At 29.1% G+C, this 16,447-nt stretch overlaps 5 protein-coding genes across 5 annotated transcripts; 4 read left to right on the forward strand and 1 right to left on the reverse strand. All coding sequences in view use genetic code 12, as the record gives it.

The window, feature by feature from the left end:
* Window positions 1–576: 576 nt before the first annotated feature.
* On the forward strand, window positions 577–1,462 carry KGF54_003175 (CFD1; the record flags this gene model as incomplete). Its single annotated transcript, XM_051763735.1, has 2 exons — window positions 577–1,021; window positions 1,104–1,462. The coding sequence occupies 2 exons, from the start codon at window positions 577–579 to the stop codon at window positions 1,460–1,462; spliced, it is 804 nt and encodes a 267-aa protein (XP_051619236.1).
* A 310-nt stretch (window positions 1,463–1,772) lies between these two features.
* Window positions 1,773–2,783, forward strand: KGF54_003176 (uncharacterized protein; the record flags this gene model as incomplete). Its single annotated transcript, XM_051763736.1, has 1 exon — window positions 1,773–2,783. The coding sequence occupies one exon, from the start codon at window positions 1,773–1,775 to the stop codon at window positions 2,781–2,783; it is 1,011 nt and encodes a 336-aa protein (XP_051619237.1).
* Window positions 2,784–3,155: 372 nt separating this feature from the next.
* KGF54_003177 (iron-sulfur cluster assembly protein) lies at window positions 3,156–4,013 on the forward strand (the record flags this gene model as incomplete). The annotated part of the gene is made up of 1 exon (XM_051763737.1): window positions 3,156–4,013. One exon carries the CDS (start codon window positions 3,156–3,158, stop codon window positions 4,011–4,013), a length of 858 nt encoding a protein of 285 aa, XP_051619238.1.
* Window positions 4,014–4,945: 932 nt separating this feature from the next.
* On the reverse strand, window positions 4,946–5,476 carry KGF54_003178 (uncharacterized protein; the record flags this gene model as incomplete). The annotated part of the gene is made up of 1 exon (XM_051763738.1): window positions 4,946–5,476. One exon carries the CDS (start codon window positions 5,474–5,476, stop codon window positions 4,946–4,948), a length of 531 nt encoding a protein of 176 aa, XP_051619239.1.
* A 5,230-nt stretch (window positions 5,477–10,706) lies between these two features.
* OYE32 (Oye32p) lies at window positions 10,707–12,011 on the forward strand (the record flags this gene model as incomplete). Its single annotated transcript, XM_051763739.1, has 1 exon — window positions 10,707–12,011. One exon carries the CDS (start codon window positions 10,707–10,709, stop codon window positions 12,009–12,011), a length of 1,305 nt encoding a protein of 434 aa, XP_051619240.1.
* Between the last annotated feature and the right edge of the window lie 4,436 nt (window positions 12,012–16,447).

A 16,447-nucleotide genomic window follows, 5' to 3' on the forward strand; every position in this document is an offset into this window, starting at 1 on the left:
CAATTGATAAATTTTGATATTTTATTTTTGTACGAGAATTTACACAAAATTAAATTATTTTATTATCATTAACAATTTTCTAAATTTATTTACTTCTTTTTAAAATGTTAATGTTTCAAAAATTGTAAAAAGTTATTTTGTTCAATAGAACTAATTATATCGTTTGTATTTGTACTGTTTAGTCTCAATTATGAGCTAGCTTTTGGGTGTTTTTCGAATTGTTTTTCATACCTCACCAAAATTATGAAGTAACTGAATTCAAGTTACGTTTTATGCGTGTATCCTTTCTTAATGACTTGATTATTAAAACTGACATACTTATTAAAATTTCCAGTTAAAACTAAATATAATTTGTTTACTTGATAGCTTATTTGTTGCTTTGATGAGCTCTGTATTTTTCAACTTTAGTTTCATAGTCAATTACCGCTTAACGAAAGTGAGTCGTGTTTTTGAAACAACAATTATCATCATGCATTTTGTGCACACCAAGAACCATTTGTAAAATCCAATCTACAATCATACTTTGTCTACAAAATGATTTCAAACATTACTTTAAAACTATCACTATTTTAAAAAATGTATTCAAATACAAAAAATGATAAGAATATGTTGGCTGAACAAACTCAATACAAAACGGTTGCAAACGTTGAGCATATAATTTTGATGGTCAGTGAGTCTGGACCAGAATTTCGAGATCCAAAACATATAGTTTTTCAAATGTCATTAGCTTTAGCAGAGAAAGGATTTAATGTTGGAGTACTAGATATTGATTTCATGGACTCATATTTATTGGATTGTTTTAGAATTCGAAAATCGAAAATTCATCAAACCTCAGAAGGTTGGATACCTCATGAAATTGTAAATAATAGTAGTTTTGCAAGTGGAGGATCTTTAAAGTTCATGTCTATAAATTTGCCTAAAAACACTAACTTTGATTTAGGAAATGTCAGAGGTGTTGAAAAAGAAGAAGTAATTAAACAATTAATATTCGATGTTGTGTGGACGACAGATCGGCCATTGGGTAACAACAGCTGCTGGAACTTTTGAAGAACAATTCGTGATGAATGAATTAAAATATTTTACACAATTTAATGGTACGATAGTCGTAGTTGATTCAGAATCACTAGAGCCTCAAAAGTTAATTAATTCTTGTAGGAAAAATAACATCAAAATACTAGGACTTATCGAAGACAACAGAGAAATGGATGCTTGCTTTTGTGGTTTCAGCTGGTCAAATCACCCGACAGGTAGCATTTTAACTTTATGTAAGAAATTAAATATAAACTTTTTGGGATCAGTTAGTGATATTGAAGACTGTGAGGATTTCGGCCCTTCATATAATGAAGAATTTGATTATGAATATGAGAGAACTTACTTGATTGAGGAATATTTTTATCATAAGCATGGCCAGAAAGACACACCAATGAGAGAAGTATTAAATAAATTGTTTGAATCAAACTAGCCCTCTTAATTCAGATTAATTGAGAAATGAATATATTTATAAATTAGATACAAATTTTGAATATAATTGACTATTTTCTGATGATGATTCAGTAACTATGCTACCAATTTGTTTACAATTATTGTAGAGCCGCTTAAAATATTAATTTCAAATGAGTATTGTTTTCGAATCTGCAACATGATTTGATAAAAAATCAATGAGGTAATTTATATATAAAGTCATTCACCCAGTCTTTTGAAGTTTCTTAAAACATAAAGAGCGTTTTTGTAAACCAATAATTTTTAAATTGATACTACAAAATCTTTTTGAAATGCATCAGACGTTCCCAGATTCAATAGATCATAAATGTTCAAACCTAGAAGAGCCAAAATTCAAAATAATCCCCAATGTGGAGCATATAATATATATGGTCAGTCAAACTGGACCAGATTTTAGGGAAGCAGATCATATCGTGTCTCAATTGTCATTTGCATTAACAGAGAAAGGTTATAACGTTGGAATTTTGGAAATAAATTTCCGAGAGTCTATTTATGTACATGAGTATTTCGTTTGTAGATCAAAAGTCCATCGATCCAATGATAGCTGGATACCACAAGAAGTGTTAAGCAAGAACGATTTAAAAAATGGAGGTTCTTTAAAGCTTATATCAACCGGATTAATCAAAGATAGCGAATGTGACTTAAACAGTTTCAGAGGTATTGAAAAAAAAAAACTTATAAACCAATTAACATATGATGTTGTTTGGAGTACAGATCAACCGTTGAATTTTCTACTAATAACAACACCTGCAGGATCTTTTGGAGAGTCTCATTTGATGGAAGAGACAAAACATTTGACACAGTTAGATGGTGCAATAGTTGTAATTAATTCAGAATCAGTTGGGACATCAGGGCCAAACTTTTTAACAAACTTTTGTAAAAAAAATAGCATTAAGATACTAGGGATAATAGAAGATAATAGAAATAAAGATACTTGCAATTGTGGCTGTTGTACGGGTGCATGGTCTATAGAGCCTATTGAGGGCATTTCAACTTTATGTGAGCAATTGAATATAAACCTATTGGGAGCTGCTTGTGATGTTCGTGACTGGATGGCTCCTGCTGATTATATCGATGAAGAACATGAGAAAGAGTGCATGATTAATTATTTTACTATGTACGGAGACAACTACATTCCAATGCAAGATATTTTAGCAAAATTAATTGAATTAAATTATCTTCCTAGATTAAATGGCAACGACTTCATTGTTCAGAAAAAGCTGAAAAATGAAAGCGATTTAGATTTATATAAAATTTTTAGAAAGTTATTTGCTCAACGTTAAAAAGTACTTTTTCCGTTTCAAAATCTGTTAAATCTGTACAATAAAAATGATAGATATTGGATTTGTTCATATAGAAATATTATATATAAAACAACCCAATAACAATCAGACTATATAGTTTCAAGTTCAATAAAACATCTGTATAACACTATTGTATTAAATTAATATAAACCATATATCGCAACCAATAGACACATCCAACATTCACTCAAATATTGTAAGAATATCACAAACTTCTACCTAATTTCTGTTAAATTTTTGTTTTGCAATTTTGCAATCTCTCATTCATTATTACACAAAAATGGAGGTTTAAAACTCAAGATGTGATTACTAAGAAATCAAGAAACTCAAAATTTCCCAAATAATCGAAAGATGTCAAACCCTGAATTGCAAGAGACACCTAAATCTTTGAATAATGTCAAACATATAGTACTAATACTATCAGGTAAAGGAGGTGTTGGAAAATCTTCAGTTACAACCCAAACGGCATTGACTTTAGTAAATAAAGGTTTTAAAGTTGGAGTATTGGATATTGATCTAACTGGTCCTTCATTACCAAGAATGTTTGGAGTTGAACATCAAAAAGTTCATCAATCATCTAGAGGCTGGGTTCCTGTACAAGTTTATAATACTGCAAATGGTGGATCATTGAAATTGATGTCTTTGGGGTTTTTAATTGGTGATAGAGGAAATTCAATAGTTTGGAGAGGTCCAAAAAAGACAGCAATGATTAAACAATTCATGAAAGATGTTATATGGAGTGGTAATGATGGTGAAGAATTAGATTATTTATTAATTGATACACCACCTGGAACATCAGATGAACATATAGCAATAGCAGAAGAATTAAGATATGTTTCACAATTAGATGGAGCAATAATTGTAACAACTCCACAATTAGTTGCAACTTCTGATGTTAAAAAAGAGATAAATTTTTGTAAAAAAGTCAATTTTAAGATATTGGGGATAATTGAAAATATGTCTGGATTTATATGTCCTCATTGTTCAGAATGTACAAATATTTTTTCAAGTGGTGGTGGGTTAGCCTTATCGAATCAATTAAATCTTAAGTATTTGGGGAATATTCCTATAGATCCGAATTTTGTTGAACTAATAGAGTTGCAAAACAATGAACAAGAGGATAAAAAATTGATCAATTTATATGATAAATCAGAGTTGAAACCAATTATGAGTGACATTATAGATAAAGTACTAGATACACCTACCTAAATATTATTTATTTTTTTCCATTTATTTATTCTTCTCTTTAAATCTCCCACTGATTGTTGATAAACATTTAATTTCTTATCCCATTTCATTTTCTCGCAATCATCTCCATATTTGTTATATAATTTTTCAATCCATTCATTTTCTCTTTCAGATAAATGTCTTTCTTTTTTCGGTTTAGCATGAGCTGAAGCATATTCTTCTAGTTCTGTTATGACTGAATTTTGTGGCTCTTCTTCCTGTAAAGTTTCATTTACTTTCATTGTACCATGTATTACCTTTAAAACTTCATTAGTTTCTGGATCTCTTACTATTCTTGCTTCTCCTTCTGGTATTTTTGATGGATCATCTGTATTTTCTATATCTTCAATACTTATACTTTGTGATGAATTTTTATTTTTCTTCCTTATGTCACTTAAAGTCTCTATTTTTTGTTCAGATCCACCTGCCGGCTTACCTAATTTCGAAGTTAATCCTAGCTTTTTATAATTTTGTTTTAATGTTAATGATTTATCCCAATTTTTGGCAATTATTGGATTTGAATATATATTTATATCTCTTTGCTTATCTTTTACTCTTCTTGTACTTTTCTTAACTGATGATCTTGCCATCTTTCTTTTCCTTACTGAGACCATTTTGAACCTGTTGTTGTTTATATATCTGAATAAAGTATGAAACTAATTATTACACTGAGATGAGAAATTTGAAACATTATAAATCTATTTTTTGTGTCTTGATCTTTTGTCGTACAATTGTAGGTTTGTGACAAAAGACACATGACACAACTTACTAACGTTCATGGATCAAGCACCTTCAGAATTTAACATTTACATCATCAGTTCAACAATAACTCACTTTTTCATGTATTTCCTTTTCATAAACATACTTATTAAATTTATAACTATATAAAAAAAAAACCATCAAGTTCAAATTTTTTAATCAGTTGAAGCTTCAGTTTCTTCAGTTTTACCATTACCATCACCATTACCATTTCCATCATCATTAGTATGATTGTTGTAACCACCTCTTCCACCTCTATAGCTACCTCTACCACCTCTTCCTCTAAAATTACCTCTAAATCCTCTTCCTCTTCCTCTTCCACCTCTAAATCCATTACCTCTTTTTCTGAAACCAGGTAAATTTGTTCTTTTTTCTGAAACTCTAATTTCCCTGTTTCTAAAATCTTTACCATGTAATTCTTCAACAGCTCTTGCAACAGATTCTGGTTTTTCAAATTCTACATAAGCATAACCTTTTGGTAAACCTGAAAATCTATCAAAAAGAATTGTAACTCTTTCAATTACTCCAACAACATGGAAAAATTCTTCTAATTGTTCTGGAGTTGTTTGATAATCTACATTACCAACATAAATACTTCTTGCATCAACTTCTTCTTGAACTAAATTTTTTTCTTCATTTTCTGATGCTGAAGCTGTAGCTTCAGTTCTTGATGTATTTTCAGTCATTTCTCAAGTTTATTAATTATTTGATGATCTTTTGACTATATTTGATTTATTTTTATTTCAATAGTCTGATTTCCCCCTTTTGATTATATAGATAATAAGTTGTTTTATCACCAGTTTTCTACTTTTTCAATAATTCTTTACCAAAAATTTCAGCGCAATTACTCTTTTTACGTGATTATATTATAATTGATAAATCAATTGATGTTATTGTATAAATGTAATGGTTGTAATTTCTTTCAATAAAGTAAGTAAATTATATAAATTTGATATTATTGATTAATTTTTCGTTGAAATTTCATTAAAAAAGTATGAAAGTATTATGTAATTTATTATGTAATACCAGTAATAAATATTATGTAACGTTAATTATTATTAAAAAGGATACTTACAACAATTCAACCTCGAAACATATTTAACATAGTTGACTATATTTGATTGACTCTATGTACTTATAATTTCAAACTTAATCAACGCACTTATGTTTGCATCTGAGGTGGTGATTCTTGTCAGACTTGCACACAAGGTGATTGCAAAAAAATTTAGCTGGCTCTTGGACCAAGTAACAAATTAGTAGACTAGTAATAGAGGAACAATAGGCTACACGATTGTGTGGTTTGTGTCTTGCATCATACAATTTTTGTATATTAAAATCTATATCAAGTACTATAAAGGTGACAATAATTGTTGTAAAATTCACCAGCTTGTATATGACAATCTAACCAAATTTATACAACTCTTAGACAATAACATCTTCACAAATGCTTGGTATCTAAAGCATTTCTTCAACAAATGCTTCACTGATTGTCAAAAGTTTGCTGACTCAAAGGACAAATACTCTCATTCAAATAACTTTATCATGCTTATTTTAAAATGAACCAGAACTATATTTTTTCATTTCGAAACTCACGATATCAAAGAAATCTTGACTGACGATCAACTTAATATTTGATAACCAAATAAAGAATCTTATATAAGACGTCTGTCAAATGGTAAATACGACAAATTCGATATCGATAAGCGACATAGACAGTTTCTTGGGTCTAGCTAAAAGAACAGTCAATGATGAAAGAAAAAAGATGAGATCCTCTCTTGCGGGTCTTACAAGTTTATATATATTAAAGAAGGAGAAACTTTCGAATAAGAAAATAAACTGACTGGTTTCAATTTGAGTCACAAAAAGCATGAAACGATTATTATATTTCTATTATGAAACATATTTTAAAAAAAGCTTTTTAGTGAAGAAGAAAATGTAGTTCTTAATAAGTATTAGCTCAAGGTCTTGAGTGTAGAGTGAATGCTACAATAACTAGTACAGCATACAAGATACATAATACAAAATTTATTAAAATTTTCACCTTAAAGTTAGGTGAATATAATCATTAACAGCAACGATATTGGAAAATTTATGTAATGAATTGATGTTGTCTTCATTTTGTTCAATCAATGCAACTATGATGATCAGATTACTGAATGAAAAAATTGATTTAAATAATTTTGTGTATCAACCTGCTAATGCCGAATTTCTAAGTCAACATAATATCTCAGATGCTCAAGCATCAATGGAAAAACAAAAGAAGCACTTAAAATATTTTTAGATAAACACTTGAAAGCTAAGTATTGTTTAAACTTTTGGATACCATGGACTTCGTAATAGAATAGAATTAACTTCAAGACTTTGTAGTTAGAAGTCAGATATCTTAATCAACGTATTAGTGTTAATTCACAATATGATTAATATTGCAAAATCTCCAATATCCTCTCAACTCCATCTTCATTAAAAATGAAGAAGTCGAAAAGAATGTGGCACCAATATTTGACTAGGCTTTAATCAATACTACTTCATATAATCAACCTACAACTCAATCTCATGGAATGATTCAAAACTGCAAATAATAAATCACTTCAAGGTTGTTGTGATCTGAGTTGGTGTGATGATGCTAATACTAGTTTATCAACAGAAGGTTTTATATTTCATTATGCTAATGGTCCTATTTATCACTTGAAAAAGTAAATCCTAAAACGAAGTGTATATTCTCATTCATGAACCGAATCGTGGATCTTGATGTAGCAATGTTAGTAGCTGTTAACTCACACATAGCATTGAAGATGATATACTCGAAGTATAAACCCAAGATGAACAAAATCGATGATGGGCTTGAAATCAATACCGGTAAAGCAATAACATACCTCGATCATAATCATTTTCCTGATTAATGTCAATTAATTGCAACAAAAAATAACAATAGCATCAATTGTAATTACAAATACATTGTAATACATCAAAATCTTCAATGTCTATCAAAGGTTTGAACAACACTTGAATAATTCCAATTAATTGAATGACCGTTATCAAACTGACCGTAATAATGGAAGCAGAAGTTTACCCATATCAAAGCAATGCAATTCATGAGATATCTTTCAATATGGATGTGACAGTGTGGTTGCATCCCAAGATTCAATATTTGAAAACTATGCAGATTTTTATAACATTAAAGGGGTAGTATTACAACAAATAATAAATAATCAAAGGTTGCTAAATGAGAATGATACCCGAGAATGATAAACTTATAAGATTATCAGAATGAAGTTGATGGAAACAAATTTTAGGAACGTTGAGAATTATTGCGTAATTTACTTTTATTTTATATACAGAATTTGCAGCATGTATAAATTGACGTTAAAAGGTTTAAATACTGGAGTTATTGTGAATTCATTAAATATACTATATATTTTTCTTTTAAACTTAGATTCCATGTCATTAAGTGTAAGAAAACTGTAACTAGTTCAACAAAGGACAAAAAAATTGACCTTGTCAATAAGTCGAAAGACAAAGTTGATCAGAGATAAGTCTACAAAAAGTTTTACTTTTTATAATCATACATTATACTGAATCATGCATCAAATTCTAATACAGTACTTGCTTACCAGATTAGTATACATGAAACAATTTCGCTATGCAACAAATTCTTCATCTGACTAAAAGAGAATGTAGCTGTGCTCGACCATTTAACTTATTTTTAAAAAATTTTCGAGAAACAGTGACAAGCTAAATTTCCATTTAACCCATATTCTCTTCACCTTTACAATTTCTGAAACAAAATGCAGCAAAGATTTGTTTTGAGACTCTCAAGATTAGAAAAACCTCCTTCGATCATCTATTCTGTATATATCATCCAATAATCAATCAAGGACTCTTAAGTTTTGCTGATTAAGAATCAGAGCTTTTGATAAGCAACATGACTTTATTAGCTATTATTCAGAATATACGACCTCTTTTGGAAAAGAAATTGAAAAGAAGTTGAAATTTTTACCCTGCATTCATACGAAATTGAAGTCGAGTGAATTCATTTTGGGGCACAACGATATGAAATGACTTTATTATCAAAAATTAAAAAATTTTGGTAATGAAAATGCAGGTCCCAGAATTTTAAATGTAGAGATTATGCTACAAAAATTTTTTAAATATTATCATACATCATACATAATTACAATAACATATATTTAGAAATTTCCATCGAAATATAAATTAATCTCAGATTGGAAAAATGTCACAGAATTCAAGTCACAAGCCTCATACTAACCCTTGAAGTAGTACCTCATACCGCGGTTTGAAGGTGCGGCTAACCTTCATACCTTTCATGTATCAGTTCAAAGGGATTGCCAATTACATGCATCTTTTGATGTGGTGGATCATAATCTATAACAAAATCAAAAACAAATATGGAAAGGAATGAACGACTTCGGCACATACTAATTGAAATTGATGCAAACCATCAAGCTATTGGTGCCAGTCTCTAATCAAATTAATTGGGACATCCATATAAAGGAATTTTATGCAGTTAAAATGGCCTTTGAAAAATTGCTCTTTATAACCTGACGAGGTTACAAACGAACTTACTATGGGAAATACATCATAATGGTGATCCACTGCAATCTTTAATGTTAAATTGTAGTATATCCAATTCCCTCTCAACTTCATCAAAATCAAACTAATTCAAAAATCAAATTCAGTCTGTTAGTTGATAAAGTCAAAAAAGAACCAGCACCTAATTTATGATGTTTGTAACATTAACATTATTGATTCTTGCCTTACCAGGACATGGAAAAACTTTCATTATTGAGGTTTCCTTACTTTATGTTCATAAAAAGCATCTCTCAACTCAGAATAACAAGATTGTATAAATTGAAAATAATTTTCAAAATATACGAAAAACTGTTATATTTTCAAAATCTTTAATGTCCATTCAACAACAAAGTTTGAGCAACATTTCAAAAGTATTCCAATCAAGATACAAATTTTTTTCTCCAACCAGATAACATTTACAACATGGATGAAACAAACGTGCAACTAAACGACGTTAAGACAAATTTGTTAATTTTGTAATTTTTTTAAAAAAAATAAAATCAAAATATTAAATTAAATTTTTTTTTATTAGACGAATTTTTTATTTTTTCATTTATTAATTTTTTACATATAAAATACTGTATATAATACTGTATATAAATCATTACTATGATTGTAAAGACAGGATTCAATAACAATAATTGAATGTTACATACTGCTTTTAATACATAAATTCAATTCTTTTCTATCGATTTCAACTATTGAGAAATTGATTGAAAGTTACTAAAAACACAAAATCAATCACTTGACTCTTCAAGGATGCTCTTCATATTCCTTACTTAGATTTTCCACAAAAAATTAGTTGAAAATTTAAATTAATTTGTATTTCCGAAATCACTTGATTTACTTGAAACCAATAATATCAGAAAGAAAAAAGGTAAGATTTAACTGCATGATGGATTTATGATGGGCTTTAGGTATTACAAGTATTTGACATAATTGGTACATGATTACCAGCTTTTAAAATAAGTATCAATTAATAATCATCAACAGTTATGTTTCGGATATTATACCTTTTTCGGATATCAAACCTTTTTTAAATTTGTTTGAGTTTCATTACACAAAACTTAAAGAATTGCTAAGAAATTACCAATTGGGGAAGGTACTGCGGCTTATAACGTTATTTTTATTAATAAGCAAATTCAAATTCAACTAAGCTTGTTTCACATTTCCATTACTTTCTTAAATATCATTTTTGAATACTAACTAAATTAGAATTGCTGTATAAATATGCAAAGAATTTTCCACAATTATTAAATATTCTTTTTCAATATCTATATTTATCAACCACACTAGATTAATTAATTAATAACAAGCTCAAGAATAATGACTATTCCAAAAGAAGTTACTTCATCTGATGAAGCTACAGATTCAAATGCTGTTCCATATTATGTTCCAGAACCACCAGTCAAAGCAGGTACTTTTAAGGAAAATGAATCAGATCCAAATAAACCAGCACCAACTATTTTCAAACCATTAAAAGTTGGTCCATTAACTTTACAAAATAGAATTGGTGTTTCTCCAATGTGTCAATATTCAGCCGATAATGAATTTAAAGCAACTCCTTATCATTTGATTCATTATGGTTCATTTTTAACAAGAGGTCCAGGTATTACAGTTGTTGAAAGTACTTCAGTTAGTGAATATGGTGGATTAAGTCCTCATGATTTAGGTATATGGACTGATGATCAAGCTAAAAGTTTAAAACCAATTGTTGATTATGCACATTCTCAAAAACAATTAATTAGTATACAATTAAATCATGGTGGTCGTAAAGCAAGTGGTCAACCAATGTTTTTACATTTGGAACAATTAGCTGATGAATCAGTTGGTGGTTGGCCAGATAAAGTTAAAGCACCTTCAGCTATACCTTTCAGACCTCATGGAAATTTAGCAACTCCAAAAGAATTAACCATAAAAGAAATTAAACAAATTATTGAAGATTTTGGAGATGCTGCCAAAAGAGCAGTAGAAATTAGTGGATTTGATGTTATTAGTCTTCATGCTGCTCATGGATATTTAGCTAATGAATTTTATAGTCCTATTGCAAACAAAAGAACTGATGAATATGGTGGATCATTTGAAAATAGAACTAGATTTTTAAGTGAAGTCATAGACAATGTAAAATCCAAAATTGATATAACAAAAATACCAATTTTTGTTAGAATATCAGCCAAAGAAAACAGTCCAGATCCAGAATCTTGGAATATTGAAGATAGTAAAAAATTGGCAGATATTTTAATTGAAAAGGGAGTAAGTTTATTAGATATTTCTTCTGGAGGTAATGATTATAGACAACCACCAAGATCAGGAATTAAACATACAGAACCAATTCATGTTCCATTAGCTCGTGAAATTAAGCAACATGTTGGTGATAAATTATTAGTATCATGTGTTGGAGGATTAGAAGCTAATCCAGAACAAACTGCTAAATTTATTGAAGATGGAGTATTTGATTTTGCATTTATTGGTAGAGGATTTTTAAGAGATCCTGGTTTAGTTTGGTCATTTGCTGATAAATTAGGGGTTAGATTATATCAAGCTTTACAATTAGGTTGGGGATTTTGGCCTAATAAACAACAAATTATTGATTTAATTGAAAGAACTGAAAATTTAAGTACAAAAGATTAAATGATGAAGAATATAAGAAATATTTGATATTGATAGATTGTTTATAGATACATTTTTTTAAAAATAATACATAATTAGAACATTTTGTTAGCTTTTAAAAATTGTTATATATCTGCAGTTGTATATTACTCTTTGGTTAGACGTAAATTAGGTTAAAGAGATCATAAGGTTTGAAACTATTTCATACACGTCATACAATTATACATTACTAAATGCTTTCAACGGCTGGAAAAACTATACGACCAACAATCATTTTTAAGGGCGAAAACTTAATGTCCACTTGGTTCGATAATTGTAACAATATCAGTCGTAGTTTTTGAATTCAAACTTTCAAATAAAAAGTATTTGAGCTCATCAAAACTCCTCTAAACTTACGTCAAATACAACTTGATTGACAAAGTCTTTGAGTGAGCCTGAACTAACAACGTATTAATGCATCCTATGGATTTTTGACTTCTGTTATGGGAAATGTCTAAAGGCATGCCTAAAAGCTGGTTTAAGAGCGACGAGGACCTTGTTTTGCTAATAAAAAAAAATCTCACACCTATTTCAATCCTGAAAAGTCATTCATTAATCTCATTTTTAATTGCACTAGAGATAAATTATCAAATAATTTTACCCTTCGTTAATGAAAGTATTGACTTGAAATAATCTCATGAAATATTGAATGATAAAACTGACATGATAACCATACTTAAATTCCTTAGTGTTAAAATCAAATTTCATTTGATCAACATTAAAGTTTCCAAAACTAAGCAACAAAATTGAATCTCAAAATGGGTCTCAAATTGGACAAAAAACGTTGAATGCGCTGGTTGGAGACTTGCTTTCTTCACAAAAGTCATGAATTGCGACGACAAAGCACGGGAGGCTAGTCAGTGGCCAGTCAATTTATGAAAAGTCTTAACTTCTTCATATTGATACTTTTGGAATTAAAAAAAGAACAACAGATTTATAAAAAAACAAAATCTAAATTAAAACTTATAAAAAAAAAATCGCGTAGAAATTTAAATAATAAACAAATGCAATTATATGCAGTATTATTGTTTTTATATATAGAAATTTATTTTTCCTCAAATATTAGCACTTTTCGATCTTTGGAATTTAACAAATACCAATAATCACTTTCCACTTAAATGGTTTGATCAAATTCAATTATCTCGTTAAAAGATATCTTCGAAATTTTAATTGCTCTTGTCTCAATTTGATCTCTCTACATTCGAAATAACAATAAGTTCAGTGTTTGAACTTGAAACAAGTAGATTAATGAATAAAAAAACCCTCTATGGAAAAACGAAAATTTAACTCGATCCACAGTAAAGAATTTCTGAAACCGAAAACACAATTGAGATATCACTTTTAAAGATCTTGATCTAAAACCATATTTAATTATCTGTGAATACCAGATTGATCCACAGATTTCAAATAGTAAGAAGTATAAATCATACATCTTATGGAGGTTTGTAGTTAGTTTGAAAAGAAAAAGAAGTTCAAAAAGATTGCAATAACGTAGTCACTCATATACTCTTCTTTATGCTCATATATTCATAGAGAGTTGAAATGGAACATGGAAACCATTGCAACAAAAGCGCAAGAGATAATCTACAATTTTGCTTAAAACTCATACATCTTACATCATACATCTTAAATTATATATTCAGTACTGGTAATCTCATTTAAATTAAAATAAATCCTAATGAAATCAGCACTTATTTGGGATATACAGGGAAAACAATCAAGGTTCCAACTTATTTCAGTGCACGCATTTTAGACGAAGTATGGGTACTCACTGTAAAAGTAAATGATGCTGATATCAAGGTAAACCATCATTCCAATTTCCTCACTGAAATTGCAAATGATATAGTCAACTACTTCAAGCTGGCAATCTTTTTGAGAAATCGTATTCATAAATTCATCAAAATAAATTGTTGATTCTTTTCATTACTCTGAATCAAAAAATCATTCAGAGTGTTGAAATTTCGATGCTCCTTTGAACTAACATCAAAACTTGTAAAGCTTGATAAAGTCTAAAAAAGCCTCTACTAATACCATGACAATTCAATTCTCAATTGTGCAGAAACTGGTTCATGCACCACCCTTGAGTATTTTTGTTCACTATTATTTCCCAAAACACGGTTTACCAAATGCAATCTTAACTGATCGAGGTCCTCAATTTACCGCATCATTTTTCAACTATTTTTATCATTATTCAACATAAAACACTTTTTATCTGTCACTGGTCATCATGAAAGCAATGGTAGAGTGGAAAAACAAAATAACCCTTGAGTAGCTTCAAAAGGTATTAACACCAACTATTAGTGCCCTAGCTCCGATAAATTTTATGAATAAGTATTTATCTACTATTCTTAGCATAAAGCAAGCAGTCGAAATTCGCAAACCCTACAGGTTTCACACGTTGATGATAAAAACTACTCTTTAATTATATATGTTGCAATGTTTAAATTTTTAAAGCGCAAACATTTCTTAAAACTTATTGAAACTCCTTAAAACTTTTATCATCACTTTCATATTTATGTTTGATAAAGTTCCTAAAAAGCCTCCATTAACAACACATATATTAACATTCAAAATAAATGATATGGCTACCTCTTTAAAATAGAAACTTATCTCTAATACACATCCAATAAGCATTTTCAATATCTTAAGAAAAATAACTGGAATTCTAATTCACTTGCATCATCATTCTTCTCTAATTTTGACAGAATTAATCAAGTTGAATTTGGTTCATCTGAAAACTAAAAATTTGTGAAAATAATCATGTAATTATCATAAACTGAATTTGATAAACACGAAAAAAATCCCAATGATGTAAATCAATTGAATCAAATTTAAAAAGCTGATGTAATTATCTATCAACTAGTAACCATATATTAATCAAGCTAATACAAGGAGCGGAAAGCATATTGCAAAAAATAGGTTGATAAAAAATCTAAAGAAGAAAGAAAGAAAAATTGGTATTAGGAATTTTGAAAAAGTTAAAATATTCAAGTTAAAACAAACAACAAGCTATATGCAGTATTGGTTTTTTTTCAGTGTATAGATGCTTCTATACTTTTGACTTAGTTTTCATAATTACCATTCTACAAGTAAGAGACAGTTTGTAAAAAAAATTCCTGAAACCAGAAACACATTTGAGGTCTGGGTTTTAAAATTGCCTATTTCAAGACCATATAGAATCATCTGTGAGTACCATATTAATCCACATACTTTATATAATAAGAAGAAGCATGTACTATATATCTAATTGAAGTTCGTTGTTAGTTTGAAAAGAAGAAGAAGTTTAAATAAATTGTAATAACGTAGTCACTCATCTACTCTACTTTATGCCCATATTTTCATAGAGAAATTGAAATGGTGTGTAAAAACTATTGCAACAAAAGCGTAAGAGATAATCTACAATTTTAACTAAAACTCGTACATCATACATCATACATCTTAAATCATATATATTCAGCACTGATAATCTCATTTGAATTAATATAAATCCTAATGAGATTAGTATTCATTTTGGTATCTTCAGAGAAAACAACAAAGGCTCTGGTTTATATCAATGCACACAGTTTAGACGAAGTATGGGTTTTCACTGCCGACAATCTTTTTGAGTAATCGTTTTCATAATTCCTACCAATACCTGTTGATGATTCAATCATTAAAATAAATTGTTGGTTCTTTCGCCTAAATTGAAAAATCATTCAGAGTATTGGAATTTCGATGCTCCTTAGAACTAACATCAAAACTTGTAAAGCTTGAGAAAGTCCAAAAAAGCCTCTACTAATATCATGGCAATTCAATTCTCAATTCTCATTTGTGTGGAATATGGCTCATGCACCACCCCGATAAAGGTTGGACTCGTAACGAAATTGCATGTGAATGGTTAAAACAGGTTTTCACTCCAAACACGAAGTTAGCTGGGAAATCCTTAACAAAAGATTGGTGTCATGGATGACAAACATTACATGTTAAATATGTGTATGTTGCGATGTTTTAAATTTCAAAGCGCAAATAATTTTGAAAATTTATTGAAACTCTTTAAAACTTTTATCATCACTTTCATATTTATGTTTGATAAAGTCTCTAAAAAGCCTCCACCAACAACACATATTTAAACATCCGATTTGAATAAATTTCCACATTTTGGATTGATTTCTTAGAAATTGTTCTTTAATATAGAAATTGTTCTTCAATATAGACCTCATGAGTATATTAAAAGATGTAACTGAAAGAAAAGAAATCCTAATTCACTTGCATCATCATCCTTCTCTGACTTAACAGAATCATGACGAGTTGGATTCATGAATTCTGAAAAATAAAAAATTGTTAAATTGATCATGTAGTTATCATAAACTGAATTTGATAAACATGAAAAAAATCCCAATGATGCAAATCAATTGAATCAAAATTGATAAGCTGAAAGC

Source organism: Candida jiufengensis (genome assembly GCF_024610255.1).
Source record: "Candida jiufengensis strain CBS 10846 chromosome Unknown scaffold2, whole genome shotgun sequence".
Classification (NCBI taxonomy): domain Eukaryota; kingdom Fungi; phylum Ascomycota; class Pichiomycetes; order Serinales; family Debaryomycetaceae; genus Lodderomyces; species Lodderomyces jiufengensis.